An 18259-nucleotide genomic window follows, 5' to 3' on the forward strand; every position below is an offset into this window, starting at 1 on the left:
CAATGTGCAGGAAGCATGTTTTAGAACAGATTACCTGGCATGTAATAGAATTTAAATATTTGATCTCTATCTCTTGTATATGTTTTTGTTGAATGCTGCGTTAGTCTAAGCTGAATTAACTTGTCTCCAGCAACAGTGAAATGGAGGAAGTAAATATCTGTATCACACATGTGGTGTGCTGGAGATGGAAATTATACATCCTATGTTAGCCTGCTTGTGATCAGACTTTTCCTGTAGTGATTAGGTTACTGCACAGTCCTCTGTGTAGCCAGAGTACGTGGGATAATAGGTCCTATTGTAATGCATTTTGCTCAGATATGCCATTTATAACTTTGAGGCTGTCTACTGGATGAGAGATGTAAAGCAGCTTTATTAAGATTTTAAAACATCTGGATCTTTTTGACAGGTACTCATAGGCATTCTCAGTTTCAAATCCATTGTTCGTGGCATTCCAGTGGTCATCTTACCTATGGCATTTGTTTGAAGCACAAAACACTGAAATAAAGGACCTGATGATTCCTATTATTTATGTTCTTTTGTCCCATACAGAAGATCTCTGTGGAAGGAACCAGGATTCTGTGTTCCAGATGTTCTTTGGGCTTCTTCTTTCCTACCTTCCTCACCAGAAGTCTGCAGCTGCCAAATATTTTCTCCATTCCTAACTGTAGCTGTAGTTCCCATCATTCCATTGGCTGTCAGAATGGGTTCCTTCGAAACACAGAGAAAGATTTTGTGTAATGCTCCTCATGCTTCTCAGTATTGATGCCCTGCCCTTTTACCTGTGAAAGATTTAAAGTGCTGTACCAGAGGCATGAATTTTAGCCCTGCACTCCATTTCACAAGTTGTTTCTGACACTTACCTGTATATCAGGTCAGCTTTAGTGAAGACTGCAGTAACATGCATAGACAGTGCAGCAGCAGTAAGTACACACAAGTGCAGCTGGTGCCAGAGCAACATGTACACACAGTGCAGCCAGTGTTGGAGCAACATATACACCCCACAGAGTCAGTACACACACACACACACACACACACACACACACACACACACACCACAGAGTCAGTACACACCACACACACACAGAGTCAGTACACATACCACTCACATACCCCACATACAGAGTCAGTACACACACACAAACCACACACACACAGAGTCAGTACACACACCACTCACACACTCCACATACACATATAGTAAGTACACACACACACACACACACACACACACACACCACAGAGAGAGGCAGTGTTGGCTAACATGTACATAAAGTACAGTTAGTGCCAGGGAAACATCTGCATGCAGTGCTTTCAATACCGAAGCAACATGCACATACAAGTGCAGTCAATGCTGAAGTAACATGTAGATAAAGTGTAGTCAGTGATGAAGTTTGTCCCATCAGAGGAGAGACCATGGCCTGTGCAATCAAACATGATCAGTGTTCATATTTCACATGGGGTCCTTTATGACGAAAAGTTGGATCCCTGAGTCTTTGGAAACTACACATTTTCCATAATGAATCTGCTAGAGATCTTGGAATACAAACTTTGTAATTCTGAAGTTATTTGACAAAAAATACTTTGGCTGTAAATTAGACATCAGTTTATGAATTACATACTTCCAATACATATTTGCAATGTGTGCCTCTTCACCAGGACATTTCTGTGAATGTATACCAAAAGCAAAATAGGGACTGAAGAGATGGCTCAGTGGTTAAGAGCACTGGGTACTCCCCCAGAGAACCCAGGTTTAATTACAGACCTATATCAGGTGGCTCTACTACCTATAACTCAAGCTCCAGGAGGATCCAACACCCTGGTCTCCAAGGTCATCTGCTTTCATGTATATGCACGTATCCACACATAGATACACATTATTAAAAATACAATGTAGCAAATTAATTTTGTTGGCATAAAATCAAACTTTAGTTTGTAGCCAGATTTCTTACGGATTCTTACCGCAAACATGTTACCAGTATATAGTTATGTGTGAAGCTAACCAGTTAGCACCTGCCTGTCTCAGCCTGTTATCATCAAACATGGTCATCTCATTAGAAAATAAACTCCATGTCCATGAGCACAACCCCTGGTTCTGTGTCTGCTGTCCTCTGGAAACAGCCATGGTTAAGTTTCTAAGCCTCACTGGGGTCCCAGTATTACATCTCAGGGTTGGATAGAAATAAGTATCAGATTGAAGAGCATAGGTATGTATGAATGGGGGTAATTTTTTAGCCGGAAAGAGGGCATTAAAATGAATTATTGCAAGGCATGCTACTAGTTTTATCTAGTAGATGAAAACAACCAAGGGGAAGGAAATAGTCTAGAGAGTATGTAAGCATAGGAAACATACTGAATGCTTTGTTAGCTGTTATGTTGAGAATGAGAGTTGGAAACATGGGATTAAATTCTGAATTGGAGGTAAGTAGAGGTTTATAGTTACCAACTTAGTAGTTAGTGCTTGAAACTGTGAGCATTGGTGAACTTATGTAGACTCAGTCAAGGATAAACATGGGAGTTTATTTCCACAAGCAGTTACCTTAAGGAAGGGGAACGTAGTACATATACAATATTTGTTTACTTATGTTTGTCTGTGTGTACACATGATGTCTTTGTGTGAGGGCCTGCACGTGCCATCGCACCTGTGTGGAAGTCAGAGGATAACCTCAGGGGTTGGTCCTCACCTTTGACGTTGGCTTAAAGGCAGGGTCTCTCTGGTATACTGCTGTTTTGTGCACTCTAGGCTAGTTGGCCTGTGAGGCTCTGGGGGATGGTCCTGTCTTCACCTCCTGTCTTGCAGTAGGTGTGCTGAGATTATAGACACATGCCACTCTATCTAACTTTTACATGGGCTGCAGGAATCTTAACTCAGATCATCAAGCTCAGCAACAAGTACTTTTACCCACCCAGCCATCTTCCTAGTCCAATGATGCATGTGTAATTGGAAGAGCAGAGAAAAGAAAGTCAAAAAAGAGAATGTTCTTGAATCTGGCTAAGATCTAAGGCCATTAAAATTCTTGGTGACAGCAGCCCTGACACAGTTGTGGACCAGTAGCTAGAGAATAGTTGCTTGGGAGTGTTTTTCATTGTCGGTGCCAGAAAGAGAAAAATACCAGGACACCAAGACTTTGTCTATTTTTCAGGCCCCTCTTATTATCATTCTTTTAAGATTTATGCTTTTCTCTCTGACAATGAGTACAGTTGGCAGAGCATGGGCAAAGCCAATCCCCAGCATGTAACACTAGTGCAGTTCTAGCAGTTGGGAGGTAGAGGACAGAGGACCAGAAATTTAAGGGTCATCCTCAGCTGTATAGCCTGTTTAAGGTTAGCCTGGAATGTGTGTCCTGGTATTTGGGGAAAGAAAAGGACGCTTTCAGCTGCTCACAATTTAGGACCATTCACACTGTCTGTTCTGCTGTCATTACTGTCTACTTCTGGAGCATTCTTATCACCCCACAAGGAAACTTTGATCTCATCGAACAAATTGTTTCCCTTTCTCCATTTTCTCCAGTTCTTAGCCACAATACTGAACTTCGTGTCTCTAATTTGTCTTTTCTGTATGTGTCATTTAAATTGAATCAATCTGACTTTCCACGATGGGCTTCTTTTCATTTAGTACAGTATTTCCAGGGTTCATCCATCAGTAGCAGACACTTACTTCTCTCCTTAGAGCTAAGTGACAAGCCACTGCATGAAGCAGCCACATTTTCCCTATTTAGCTGCTAGACGCTGGGCTGTTTCTTCACTTTGCTATTGCAGTTAGTGCTGCTATGAATATCTGTGTCTGTGTATAGGTGTGGTTTTGATTTTTGGTTTTTAGAGACAGAGCTCCAGATTGGTCTTGCTACACATGTGCAAATTTTTTGAGAGGTAGATTATGTGGAAATTCTATTTTAACTTTTTAAGAAAATGCCACTTTCCCCTAGTAGATATGTGGGGTTCCAGTTCTTCATGCTCTTGCCAACTGCTGTTAGTCTGATTATTGTCACTATTGTGATGTGATTGGTTCTGAAGTAATAGCTCACGTGCTTCTGATTTATATTTTTCTAATGACCCAATGTTGACACTCATCATCTCTTCGATGTATCTTTTTGGGATACCTCTCCTCAGAGCTCAGAAAATCCTTTGAAAGAGGAGGCATAAAGAATGTAAGAGCCAGAGGGATAGAGCACACCAAGAAAGTAAGGCCCTGTAAATCAGCATGAGCAGAGCTCATACGAACTCAGAGATTGAAGTAGCACGGGGCCTGCATAGCTCTGCACCAGGTCCTCTGTGCTTAGATTGTGTCTTCCAGTTTATTGGTTTAATGGGATTCCTGAGTGTGGGAATGAGTGGGTCTCTGATTCTTGTGCCTTCTCTCAGACTCTTTTCCTTCTGTTGATCTGCCTTGCTCAACTTGGATGTGATAGTTTTTGTTTTATCTTATTATATTTTATTTTGTTATATAAATAGATATAACCATGCTACAGTTCATAGCCCCAGAGAGGTTAGATAACAAGGAGGGCCCAAAGGGAGATGCATGGATTTTCCTCGAAAGGGAAATAGAAGGGATCTGGGTAGATTGGGGGTGGGTGGGGATGGGAACATGAGGGGTTAGGACGGAAGGGGATTGTACTAAAAAAGATGTCTCAGTATGGGGGACATTTTCGGGTTAGGTAGAAACCTGGTACAAGGGAAACTCCCACAAATCTACAACTATGACCCCAGCTAAGACTCTTAGCAGAAGTGGACAGGTTCCCTGAACTGGCCATCTCCTATAATCAGATTATTGACTACTCCAATTGTCATCATAAAGCTTTCATTTAATATCTGATGGAAACCTACAGTCAAGCACTGGGCTGAGCTGCAGGAATCCTGTTGAAGAGAGGGAGGGAGGATTGCACAAGATGGGGAGGGGGGTCAAGGCCATCACAGGGGAACCCACAAAGACATCTGACCTTGGCTCATGGGAGCTCACAGACTCTGGCCTACCAGCTAGGGAGCCTGCACAAGGAGCCTAGGCCCTCTGCATATATGTGACAGTTTTGTAGCTTGGTCTACTTGTGGGACTCCTAGGAATGGTAGCAGGCCTTGTCCCTGGCACTTTGCTTGGCTTTTGGGAACCTATTCCTCATGCTGTGTTGCCTTGCCCAGCTTTAATATGGCGATTTTGGGGGATCTTAGTCCTGCATCAACTTACTATGCCATGCTTTCTTGACACCCATGGGAGGCCTGCCCCTTCCTGAGCAGTGAGTGGGGGACAGAGGGAAGGGAAGGGGAGGGGAGGGAATGGGAAGAAAAGAAAGGGGAAACTACAGTCAGAATGTAAAAGAAATGAATACATTTAATTTAAAAAGAATAAAATGAATGAGTGCATATAAACCTAGTCACTAGAGTAAAGGTTAACAATGGAACTGTCGTCTGTAGCTGCTGGGAGAGGGAATATCAGTTTTCTCCAGTGGAGTTACACTGGGGGTATCTACCACTCCAAGGCAGATCTTATGTTCAAGAGTAGTTGACCGAAAATAATGAATCTACAGTTTGTGTGTGTGTGTGCTTTTATTTGGATACAATTTGGTGTATTTGTTTGTTTGTTTTGTTTCTTTTGGGATGATGTTGTATTCTGTCTTCTAGGTTTTAGGGGGGTTTGTTCTGTGTTTTGTTTTCTTGATTTATTTTTTGAGAAATAACTGGAAGTTGTGTGGATAGGGAGGAGGAGAGGACCTAATGAATTTGAGGGACAGGAAAAGTATGAACAAAGCATATTTAGATTTTTAAATTGTTTTAAATAATTTTAAAAAATTAAGTTCTTTTTGGCCATTTGTGTTTCTTAGAATTGTCTTCAAGTTCTTTACCCATTAGACAAAATTCGGTTATCTTTGAATTACAAAGTTGCTGGAAGGTACCTCTTGTATTCTGGATAGTGGCCCAGTTATGATTTGCAATTTCTCCCATTTCCTAGGTTTTTCTGTTGACTTCATAGATGATATTCTGTCAGCACAAGTTTTGAACTGTAGCCTAGTCAATTAAAATACACATTTTCTCTTTTTGCTTATACATTGGCACACAACTTTACAACTTTTCTTTGGCACGTCCAAATGTGCTGGCTTAGGTGTGCCTACCAGGTTTTATGTTTTGCAAACTGAAAACCCAAAGTCATTTGTTAACACAATTTTGATGTGGTACCTTTGGGGAATGATTGACAATCATCCCTAAGATGCTGAGTTAGTGACTTTGTTATACAATCCAGATGCGTCGGCGAGCTTGCTGTCCAATCACATGTTGCCCTCCACCGTGTTATTGTGTGGCATAATGGTCTTCACCAGGTGCTGGCAACACTCTCTTGAACTTCCCAGCCTCCAGAACTGTGCTGCTCTCACTCAGCCTTTGGTTTTCCTTTTTTGACCCCTACCTCCAATTCTTCCATTTTCTCAATGTCTGTGATTTATATTCTTTTTCTCCTGGCCCTCTGTTTCTCCTTTCTCCCCAGCTTCTCCATCCTGTACGGTAAAGTACCTCTGCCTCTACCCTTGCTAAACCCTTTCACAAGACTGGTTTTTCCCTTATGGTTTCTTGGTTCTCTTTTCCCCCAGCTTCTCCTTTCTGTGTTGTGATGTAACTCTCACTTTACCCTTGCTATCCCTTTCACAAGATCAATTTTTCCCTCCTGGGTTCCCATACCACCTATGCTTCTCCTTTCCCCACAGCTTCTTCTTTCTGTGCTGTGATCTAACTCTGCCACCCTTGCCGCTAGCCACATGTTCGAATTTTCCCTCCTGAATCCCTACTTCTCCTTTCTCCTCAACTTCTCCATCCTTTACCGTAATGTAGCTCTGTCTCTACCCTTGCTAAACCCTTTCACGAGGTCGGTTTTTCCCTCCTGGTTCCCTGCTTCTCCTTTCCCACAGCTTCTCCTTTCTGTGCTGTAATCTAGCTCTGCCGTCGCTGCTACTGGTCACGAGGTCGGTTTTTCCCTCCTGGTTCCCTGCTTCTCCTTTCCCACAGCTTCTCCTTTCTGTGCTATGATCAAGCTCTGCCATCGTTGCTACTGGTCACGAGGTCGGTTTTTCTTTCCTGGGCTCGTGCTTCTCCTTTCCCACAGCTTCTCCTTTCTGTGCTGTGATGTAGCTCTGCAGTCCCTTTGCTACCCCATTAGCAAGATCAGTTTTTCCCTTTTGGGAAAACCCACACCACCTCTGCTTCTCCTTTTCCCACAGTTTCTCCTTTCTATAACTGATTTTGTCTTACAGATGCTCCCTCACTTCTGCTTTCTTTCTCTCTGCTTGCTGATTTCATTTCCTTTTGCTGGTCTCTCCCTGCTTCTCCCCCACTCTAAGCTTCTCCTTTCTGGGCTTCTCTAACCAATCACTGACTCTGCCTGCGTTTGTGGTCTAGTGAATTTGCCTGTGCTTTTCCCTTTTCTTGTGGTTCTCTGTTTTCAGCTTTTCCCACGTATCAGCTCTCTCACCTCTGTACCCTTCTTAGCTCTGCTGATCTGTTAATTTTTGGTGATGTAGTTTCTGGTTTTCCCCTGACTTCTCTTTCTGCTGCTGCTGATTTCCTTTTGCTGCTAATTCTGCCATACTGTTTCTCCTTGTTGACTACATTTTTCTGTATGTATACCTTTTCTATATTTCTTCATTTTTCTATGGTTCTTTCTAGCATCACTTTTACCTGCCCATTTTAATGGCTGTTTCTGCCTTTTTTTTTTTAAATCTCCCTGTTACTACTGTAGCATCTCCCAACATAAAGAACAACATTAAAGTTAGAGGTAGCTGATTAACATATGCAGTAGCTATTTCTCCCTGGTGCTCCCCTCTGGAGCAGGTACTATGGCTTAGGAACTGAAGAAGTTTTGTTTTTTAAGGGATAGGTGTGGCGCTTCATGGCCATAATGGGTGGAGATATTCCATAACTCCTCCAAGGTGTTGAGTGGGTAAGCCTTGTCTTTCCCACTGTTAGTATACTGAATACCATACCAAGAGCTATGAGACAATAATGAAGGATAGGTTGTTCTTTTAAAAAAAAAAACTGGATAAAGAGACATGGAAGTGTAGAAGATAGTAAAGATATGGGGCATGTCTAACCAGACAAAAGAAGATTAGAGACAATGAAGGCGAACAGGGGAACAAAGTTGATACTGAAAGGAGTTGGATTGAGACTGTAGCATTGAAGAGTTGATTATAACTAAATATGGGTTCTGAAGGAAAATAAACAGTTAATGATTTTCATTCTAGCACAGCTACACAGGTATTTTCCTATTTCTTTTCTTTTCTGTTGTAGGTCCTGAAGCTGTGCCTCCCTCCCTTCTCAAAGTAGTGATGAAACCCATAGCAACTGTGGGGGAGAGCTACCAGTATCCTCCCGCAAACTTGGCTGCACTCCTCTCTCCACTTATGAGGCTAAACTTCGGTAAATATCAACTTTTTAGGTTTTCAGGTTTTGCCCTTAGGATTGACCTGAATTTAAAAAGCAGATTTTGTGTCACAGTTGACTAGTATATTTATTGTATATTGTGGGTTGATATCTTATGTGCAATAACCAAGTTACTTTCACTGAGTAATAGGTGAGGGTGGGGAGGAAGAGGTCTAAAGATATAGTCCTCAAAAACAACTCTTGAGGAACAAGGGAGATAGCCTAGTCAGTATAATGTTTACTATGCAAGCATGAGGAACTAAGATCCCTCACACCTACATAAAAATAAATAAATAAATAGGTAGATGGGTAGATAAATAAAACGAGCATGTCAACAAAGTACAGCGACGTGTCTACAATCCCATTGCTGGGAAGGCAGAGATAGGAAGGTCATAGGAAGATACTTGCTGACCAGCCAGCCTAACCAAATCAGGAAGCTGTGAGCTAAGGGAGAGGCCTTGTCTCTCAAGGAAACTAGAAAATAAATAAATACAGTGGAGAGGGATTGAGGAAAATACTTGGTGCTAATCTCTGGCCTCCATATGCACACCGATACACACATGTACACACACCCACCAAACACAAGAACAATAGTGAACAAACAAAATAGCCAGATAGCTCTTCTGTGAGTTGTATTTGTTGCTGGGCATGTGATGCAAACTTAGTTTGCTAGGAATCAGACTGCACTTACTGAGCCCTAGGTTGCAGTGAAGCACCATGTCGGATGCCTTGTTAGGTTTCTATTGCTGGTGAAGCAAACTTATCAACATTTTTATTATCTTATAGTTAGTTCTGTAGGCCAGAAATTCAGCATGAAAGCCAAGGCAGAAACCTGAAGGCAGGGACGGAAACAGAAAGCCATGGAAAATGCTGCTTACGGGCTTGCTTTCTTATGCAACCCAAGACCGCTTACCCCAGTGGCACTGTGCACAGGAGAAGGAGCCTTCCTATATCAATCATCAGTCAAGAAACCGGCCCACTGACATGCCCACAAAACATGCGCATATTCCTCAGATACTCCTTCTTGTTAGATGGAGTTTGAGTTGAGCTGACAAGACAAAACAAAACAAACAAACAAAAAAAAACCCAAACTATAGGTCTTTTGTTTACTTACACAAGTAAGTATGTCAAGCCATTATCTTTACTTTCTTGTTTATCCCTAAGATCGCATGTTAATATCATAATATAAAACATAGTCTACCTTTATAAATCTTTAAAAAAGATTTTAAGCCTTTAAAAAGTTTTAAACACTTTAAAAGTTCAAAGTCTTTAAAAAATATTCAAAGTCTCTTAACTGTTTCTGTAATACTAAACACAAATTAAATACTTTCTTACTCTAAAAGAGAAGAACCAGGGCATAAAAGTAATTAACACTTAAACAGAGTCCATCTGTGTACCTACAAATCCATTAGCTCACTGTGTGATATCCGGACTCCAGAAAGTTTGGGGCAATATTGTATGTATGTATGTATGTATTATGTATGTATGTGTGTGTATGTATGTATGTATGTGTGTATGTGTCTGTCTGTCTGTCTGTCTGTCTATATATATATATATTACTGAGGGAACTAAAGGTAGCCACCTGGAGTCTAGAACAGAAGTGAGGCCCACAGGAACACTACTACTTATTGACTTTTCCCTCATGGCTTACTCAGCTTTCATTCGTATAGCACCCAGGGTAGCTGTCCAGGAGTGACACTGCCCACAGTTAGCTGGGCCCTCCCACATAAATCATTAATCAAGAAAATCCCTAACAGACTTACCTACAGGCCACCTTGATAGAGGCAGTTTCTCAGTTGAGGGCTCTTGTCGTGGAACTCTAGTTTGTGTGAGGTTGGCAAAAAAATTAACTGGTATACCAGATAGAAATTTCCCTGTGTGCTGAACACATTGTGGAGAAGGAGGCAGAGGCGGCACTAGGAGATTTGTAGCTAGCATTTTCGCATATTTTTAAATGGTATTTGAGTGTCCAGATTTCTCTAGATGCTATCAGAGAAATTTCCCCAGGTAGTTTAAGGCCATTGGTTGGCAGTCCCAAGAGTTAGGACTGTGATTCCACTGGACCATTCTTTGCCTCCTCAAAAATTCTCGAACCTCTTGGATGAAAGAATTCTGTCATATGCAGAAGTGGCCCAAGTAGATGGCTTGATTCAGACATTGAATCCTAACTCTGAATCAGGGAGCCGAGCACTATATTACAGAAATGATTTTCCTTTCTTGTCTTTCAGGTGAGGAGATCCAGCAGCTATGCCTTGAGATCGCTGTGACTCAGGCACCGTCATCGCAGAGCGCAGCTGCACTGCTGGGCTTGTGGGTGATGCCACCACTGATCCATGGACTGAGCGTATGTAGTAGTGCCAGGGACCAGTCTTCTCGGAGATGGCCACACTCACCTGGAGTGCGCTCTCTGAGTCAGGAGCAGAAAGAAGTTTAGGAATACTTGGTCTAGCTGGCCAGTAGCCTAGAAGACGACATGGCTCTAATCCTGCCCTTCCCATTTGTTTTAACTGCTTCTTGTTACTGAAGAGGATGGTCACAGATACTAACATTCCTTTTGGAACCAAGTTTGCTTAATAATATAGTGTGGATATCTCACTGGGTATGGAGAAAGAGACAAATCCATCTTCACTGAATGCCTCTTCCCTGCATCTCTTCCTCCCTTTCTTGGAGTAGGGTACAACTATGGGGAATCTTGAAAGCCTGGTAGGATCTGTCTCTGCATCCAAAGAGGGACACTGGGGAGGGAGTTGGAGGAACGAACATCTCTGCTTGAAGATTCAAGGTAGAAGTGACCCTTCCATTTTGTATTTGTGAAAGTCTGAGAGCATGTTCCAGACATTAGCCACAGGTACATAAGAATAGAGTAAGTGTTCACAGATATATAATGAGGAGGAATTTTGAGTCTATCTGCTGCAGGGAAAAAAAGATATTCCATGAGAATTTCCCAAAGATCTAACTTGATTATCAGTACATGGCCTATCTATAATCTGGCTGTAGTTTATTTCAAGTAGTTCAAGATCCTCTTATATCCTCCATATCTGGGCTTTAGTCCTGGTTCGACATTGCTTTTGTGTTTGATCTGTCTTATTTCTCAGGATGGTCTTTAGTTGAAGATGTGTGTTGTTGAAGTCTGCGCTTTTCTCTCGCGAGCACCATTACTCTCTCTCACTTGTCCTCTCCAGTGTTTCCACCTAGCTGTCGCTTGCCGACCACTTGCTGTGTGCCTGATACTTGCCAGGACTCAGTCCATGTTATAGACGTCAGCTTTAATGTCTCACGTCTCTGGCAGCTCATTTTAAAAGTTAACCTTCTTGAGTTGTAATTTATATATCCCCAAGTGTCTAGTTTAGTGGTGAACTTGGATGAGTCTTAGTACATTTGTTTCTAGTTGTCTCCGTGAGTCACAATTCACTCAGTACAACACTGGGCCTAGTTTTAGTCAGTCTCTACTCTCAGTACTGTCTATAATTTTGTCTGTGTGTATATGGTGTATATGTGTATACATATTTATGTATGTTCAGGTGCATGGGGTATGTGGAGTACAGGGGGTGGAGGTCAAAAGTCAGTGTTGCCCACCTTCCTTAATTCCTTCCTCCTCTTGTTTCTTGAGACAGGGTCTCTTAGTGGACCTGAAACTCAGTGATTTGGCTAAACTGGCTGATCAGCAAGCCTCAGAAATCCTATTTTCTTTGCTTTCCCAGCCCTGGGATTACAGGCAAAGTACATGCCTTCTCACATGGGTGCTAGAGATTGAAAGTGCGTGCACAATGCATGCTTTACCAGCTGGGGCATCTCCTCAGACCCTAGTTTTGTCCCTCTTTTCTCTTACATTATTTCATTAGTTCTTTGAGGATGTTGTACAGTGTGCTGTGATCCAGCTCCTTCCATATCTACCTCCTTCCTTGCTGACACAACTCTATATCCTTTTCCTCTTTAAGTCCACTGAGACCAATTTATGCTGCTCAGATACTCTTGAGAGTGTGACCTTCCACTGGAGTAGAGTATACCTACAGGAGTCACATTCACAGAGAAAACTGACTCTCTTTTCAGACGCTGATGATTATCAGTAGCCCCTAAGCTAGGAACAGGGCTTTCTTCCCAGCTCCCCTCTTCTATCCATGCTGGGATTTGGTCTGGCTTGAACTTACGTAGATCTTGTGCATGCTGTCACAATTGCAAGGAGCTAATATATGCAGCTACCCTGTACATTTACACTGCACATAAATTTTAGAAATTTGTTAGCATAAAATTATATTTTGAAACTTTGGGTCTGGAAAGATTATTATTTCCACTTTATAGACTGATAAACTAAGATGTATTTTGAGTAAAATTTGCAGAGGGTAATACGTGGGAAGCTGATTCCACGTATTGGCTGATTCCAAAGCTTTCTACCCTGAACTCTTTCTTCCTGTTTAACCAAGTGTCTAGCAGCCTATTTTTAGAATTTTCTCTAATTCCTGTAGGCCTTCCATTTCTGATTTAGACCTACTCAGCTCTTGGCATCTGCTTTGGGTTGTGGGTGTATGTTAATCATTGTAAACATGATCTGAGCTGTAATAGCCTTGAAGATGTGCTCTTTAGAAAACTCATACCACCTTAATGGACCTCTTGGAAGGATTGCATTGTCTTTTTTTCCTAGCCTACTTCTTCTATACTTGTCCATTACTATCAAACTTGGGTTTCTAAGAATGTTTAGGTGCCATGTAACAGCTAATAATTGTTCCTGCCTCATCTTGCCTCTCATGCACTCTGAGATGTTTTGGTCAAGCCTGCGTACTCAGTGGGTGTACATCCACACCGTTGCATGTGGACCCACACACATGTATACAGATAGTGCACGAAAATCACAGAAATAACAGAAAAACCTGAAGAGCAGCTGTGACTTACTTTCAGAAGTAGCATTCTATTCCCAACTCTGAAAGATCTGAGGTTTCAGTTAAGCAGGGTAGTTGAATGGACTGACAGCTTCTCTTGCTAGAGAACGTGGTTTTAAAAGTGAATTGGAGAAACGGGTGAAGCAGGTCAGTTGGTCAGATGTTTGCTGTGTGAGCAAACGACCTAAGTTTGGATCTCCAGCTCTCCAGCATTCATGTAAATTTAAGTCAGGTATATTGTGTGCGTAAAACACTAGTGCTGGGAAAGTGGAGACAGGGGATCCAAGAAGCACACTGGCCGGCCAGCCTATCCAATTGGTAAGCTCTGTGTTCAGTGAGAAACCCTGTCTGAAAAATTCAGATGGAGGGTGATTGAGGAGGACACCTGCAGTTGACTGCTAGCTTCCTCAAGCCCTGCAGCACACACCCCTGTACACATGCGCACCCACATATATGTGCAACACGTATAAAAGCACCACAGACAGAAAACCCAAAACAGTAAGAAAAGATCAGAGTAGCAACTGTGACATACTTTCCGAAGTAGCATTTTGTCCCCGTCTCTGAAAGGGTTTCAGTGAATCAGCGATTCAGTTGAGTGGATTGACAGGTCCTACATGTACACAGTAGACACCCTGGATCAAAAGTAAGTGAAACAGCTAGAGTTGCTATAGTTACAAGTGTCGGTGACCCTTTGAACCGTGAACCCATGGGGAAAATAAGGGAGAAAGAAGTAACCCACAGCTTTTAATCTGTCTTCTCTCCAACTCAGTGATGACTAGAGACTTGGAGCACCACACAGTCAGACTGACATGTTTATATCTGACTTCTGTTTCCCTTCCAGATGAATATCAAGAAATACCTCCTGGTATCGTTGCCTCTGTGGGTAAAACATGTCTCTGATGAACAGATCCAGAGTTTTGTTGAGAACCTGATGGTGGTGGTTTTTAAAGCAGCTTCCCCACCTAGTCATCCTGAGTTGTGCCTGAGTGCCTTACAGGGTCTGAGCCAGGCCATGAAACTGCCCAGCCCGTCCCACCACCTCTGGAGTCTGCTCTGTGATGCTACTGGGAGAATTTTTGACCTTCTGCCAAATAGGATTCGGGTAAAGAACAAAAATATTTACATTCCTGACAGTTTATGCTTGGGCTTCTTGAAAGTCATTTTGGCAAGCAGGCTGGGGAATGTTTTAAGAATATGGGTGGGAAGACTAGCAAGAAATAACCACATTCTTCACTAGGAGTGTGTTTGCTTCCAAGATCTAAATTGAGGTTGAGTATTTAGAAACAAAGTTTTGAGCAAGCTTAGAGGTGAGTTAACCAATGCTGTACCGGATGCCTGACAAAGATGAGTAAGTCCAGAAATCCCTAGCCAGTGCACCTTGGTGACAGTGCCTTATTTGTCATATCTGTCATAAATCATCACTTTATTATCATTTACGTATCACTTAGTTATCGCTGTCTCTCATACGGCTTCATGTCGGCTCTTCCCATACCACTGAAGACCTCCCCACTAAAGTTTCACCACCAGGGTAAAGTCTGCTTAGAATAATGGAATTCTGATAGGGAGAAAAAGTCCAGCCAAGCGAACACCCAGAACAATGGCGAAGACATTTTTCAATTGTGAAAAGACTGTCTATATGTTTTGGTCTGGTAACATTAGAATCTCATTGGCAACTGTTACTGGGGATAAACAAATCTAATAATCTTCAGAATATTAATTAAAGTGATATTCTTATCTTCCACTGTATTTTGACGTGTTTGAGATTTGTCTTTGTCAGAGAAGTGACCTCGAACTGTACATCAGTGTAGCAAAGTGCCTCTCGGAGATGACGGATGACGGTGCCAACCAGCTTTCCCAGATCACCCAGGTAACAATGCCCATCTACACATTTTCATTATTGAGGCAGAAATTCCCCTTGAAGAGTTGTTTACAATATCCTTTTGGCCGAATATAGTTTTTCATCCAACTTGTTGCTAGATAATTTTAGGGAGCTGACTGGTGTTGTGATCTGTGTTTAATGCATACTGTCTAGATGGATAGATAAATGAATAACTTTTTAACACAATTTCTTAGACTTTGTCAAGAATACTTTGTATTATCTTTTGGCAAAAATGAGAATAGAACAATGTCTTCTAGGTAATACCCACAAAAACATGGGAATATTCTGACCAATGAACTTTGTATGTTGAAGGCATCAACAAATAAAGTCTCACTTTTTTTTTTGGTACTAGATACTGTCCTTTTATAATGCAAAAAAGTAGTCATTTGTAAAACAAGTAGCCCCCAGACCCACTCACATAGCAAAATAAATACAAAATGTTTTGTGAAGTTGGAGTTCTAAGTAAGTACCAAATCCTTTGGCACAAATGCATTCCAAATGGCATACTTATTTGAATATAACCGTTCATACCATATAGTGCCATGCGCCCCTCATCCCGGTTGCTGGTAGCTATCTTGTCCTTGTCAGGTTTGGTTTGCTTATTCCGTTAGCTGCTTCAATAGCTGCATCACACAGCAGTGGTTTTGAGCATGGTGTCTCTGGGCCTGGTGCTGACTAGAAATGGGGATTCTCAAGATCCACTCGAGACCGTGGGACCCAGCAGTCTATATTTGAATAGTCTCCCAACCAGGCAGTTCTGGAGCATTCTAAGATTAAGAACCACTATTACAGAGTGTTTGGCTCTCAGCGTTTTGGAGATTTGCTTATTTTAAACAAAGAGAAGCTGTTCAGGGAAGTGTTAAGAATGAGTCTAGAGTCTCACTCTGTTAAGTGAAATCCAGATCTGCATCTTATGAGCAGTGTGGTCTGGATTAAGTTACCTAAGCTCTTAATCTCCCTGTCTGTGAAATGGGTACAATCGCACCTACCTCTTAGGGTTGTCCTGAGTGTTGGATGACCTGGCCCATGATAAGTTCTTGGAACAGTACCAGCTCAAAGCAAGATTTCAGCAGTTACTTATCACCACATTCTTCCTGGATGCACCAGAAGTCAACAGCTGGTAGTCTCTTTGAAATAGCTTGTAGTTCTTCAGAACCATGCCAAAGAAGTTTGCCTACTCTGACATTAAAATCCATTGGTTTGTTTTGAATGTCAGCTCTCTGATAGATGTATGATTTTCTGACACCATACACTGGTCATTTGGAAAATGGTGATTCATCAAGTTTTGAAGGTCTTCTAAATGTTGGTATGTTTTATGATATGAAAACATCATATTTGTTATGATGTTATGATCCTCAGAAATCGTATCAGAAAAGCACTCTAGATACAAGGAAGTTCTCAGACTCAAAGAAATAGGCAAGTTTTTTCCTGAAAATTTAATTTTTATTAGAAGATTTAACTATTGACATAAATACTATGAAGTATTTTTCTTGGTGTGATGGGCTCATTTCTTTAAGTTTTTAATAAAATAGTCTATCTAGTAGGCAGTTAAGATAGCCAGAGTTTGTCATCATTCCTTCAAGGAATTAGTGCCCCATATAGAAAGAACTGCTTCAGCTCTCATCTTGGCCTTACCAATGTTTCTCCTTGATCCAACTATGACACTAGGTGGGGAACACAGCGGAATCTTTATGCATGTCTTCCTGGTTGCTTTTTTATTGTTTACATAAGTGGGACTGCAATCTCAATTTATTTATTTTATATAGAGAGGTGTTTTATCTGTGTCTATAATCTGTGTATCATGTGTGTGCCTGGTGCCCATAGAAGCCAGAAGAGTGTTAGATCCCTTAGGACTGGAGTTATAGGTGGTTATAAACCACCGTGTGAGTGCTGGGACTTGTAATGGTGTCTGGAAGAATAGCAGATGCTTTTAGCCTCTGATCTACATCTCATGTACCTCATAAATGAATTTAGAAAATAAGTGGTATTAAAAATGAAATGGGCAACTGGGCGGTGGTGGCACATGCCTTTAATCCCAGCGCATGGGAGGCCGAGGCAGGTGGATCTCTGTGAGTTCGAGGCCAGCCTGGTCTGCAAGAGCTAGTTCCATGACAGCTAGGGCTATTACACAAAGAAACCCTGTCTCAAAAAAACCCTCCAGAATTCTGTGTCATATTTTTAAAACTGCTGCACTAAATACACATTAAGTGTTTAAATTGGTATTTGGAACATGGTAAGGATAGCATGTGTTATATTATTATTGTGTATGCTTACTTGCCCACCTCTAAACACAATCATGGTTTTCATGAAAAGACAAAAATGTGGCATCGCAGCTCTCTCCTGCATGTGCAGGCAGCTAGGCTCTGCAATAGACAATGGCTAGAAAATAACATCGAGCTCACAGTTCCTGACTGCCTCTGCCTTGAGGTTCTGCTGACTTACAAATAACTGAACAATTGTCGTCCCCCCACCCCCTCTCCAGGACAACATAGAAAAGGCTGCCTTTGTCAAATTGTACTTGGTCTCTCAAGGCCGACTCCCCTTGATGAGCCTAATGGATCTGATCACGGCTGCCATGCGGCACCATGAGAAACAGACTCTGGCCTGGATGATTCTGCACTGCCTTTACCAGGCACGCATTGTGAGCCATGCCAACACAGGTGAGGACAGAAACAGTGGCCTGCTGTCTCTCTTCCGCTGCATGCGTCTCCTCAACTTAAAAGCTAACTTGTGTGCTCAGGGTTCGTGATGTGAAATTCCCAAATGATCAGTAAAGATACTGTGGAACAGAAAAACTAGTTTGTTTGCTGAAGGCGGTTTGGCCTTCCCCCAGATGAATGGTGTCTTCAGTGGATGATAAGTTGTGGCTCACACCATCTATTTCTTGGATATAGGAATGAATTCTTTTGAAGATTTTCATATTGTTTGTGTTCCTCTAGACCAGGTCCTCAACCAGGGTTGCAACCCTTGTGAGGGTCAAGGACCCCTTTCACAGGGGTCACATATGATATATCCTACATATCAGATATTTATATTACAATTCATAACAGTGGCATAATTACAGTTGTGAAGTAGCAGTGAAAATAGTTTTATGTTGGGGGTCAGCACAACATGA

The 18259-nt window shown here is 41.9% G+C and overlaps 1 protein-coding gene across 3 annotated transcripts in view; it reads left to right on the forward strand.

Moving 5' to 3' along the window:
- Focad (focadhesin) overlaps positions 1-18259 on the forward strand; it is a 290677-nt gene that overhangs the window by 264236 nt on the left and 8182 nt on the right. For all 3 annotated transcript variants that reach the window (XM_005352710.3, XM_026781891.1, XM_026781889.1), the window contains exons 36-40: positions 8260-8388; positions 10620-10735; positions 14107-14367; positions 15043-15132; positions 17627-17804. In XM_005352710.3, the coding sequence (XP_005352767.1) occupies positions 8260-8388; positions 10620-10735; positions 14107-14367; positions 15043-15132; positions 17627-17804 (774 nt within the window). The remainder of the gene's footprint in view (positions 1-8259; positions 8389-10619; positions 10736-14106; positions 14368-15042; positions 15133-17626; positions 17805-18259) is intronic.

Source organism: Microtus ochrogaster, chromosome 10 (assembly GCF_000317375.1).
Source record: "Microtus ochrogaster isolate Prairie Vole_2 chromosome 10, MicOch1.0, whole genome shotgun sequence".
NCBI lineage: Eukaryota > Metazoa > Chordata > Mammalia > Rodentia > Cricetidae > Microtus > Microtus ochrogaster.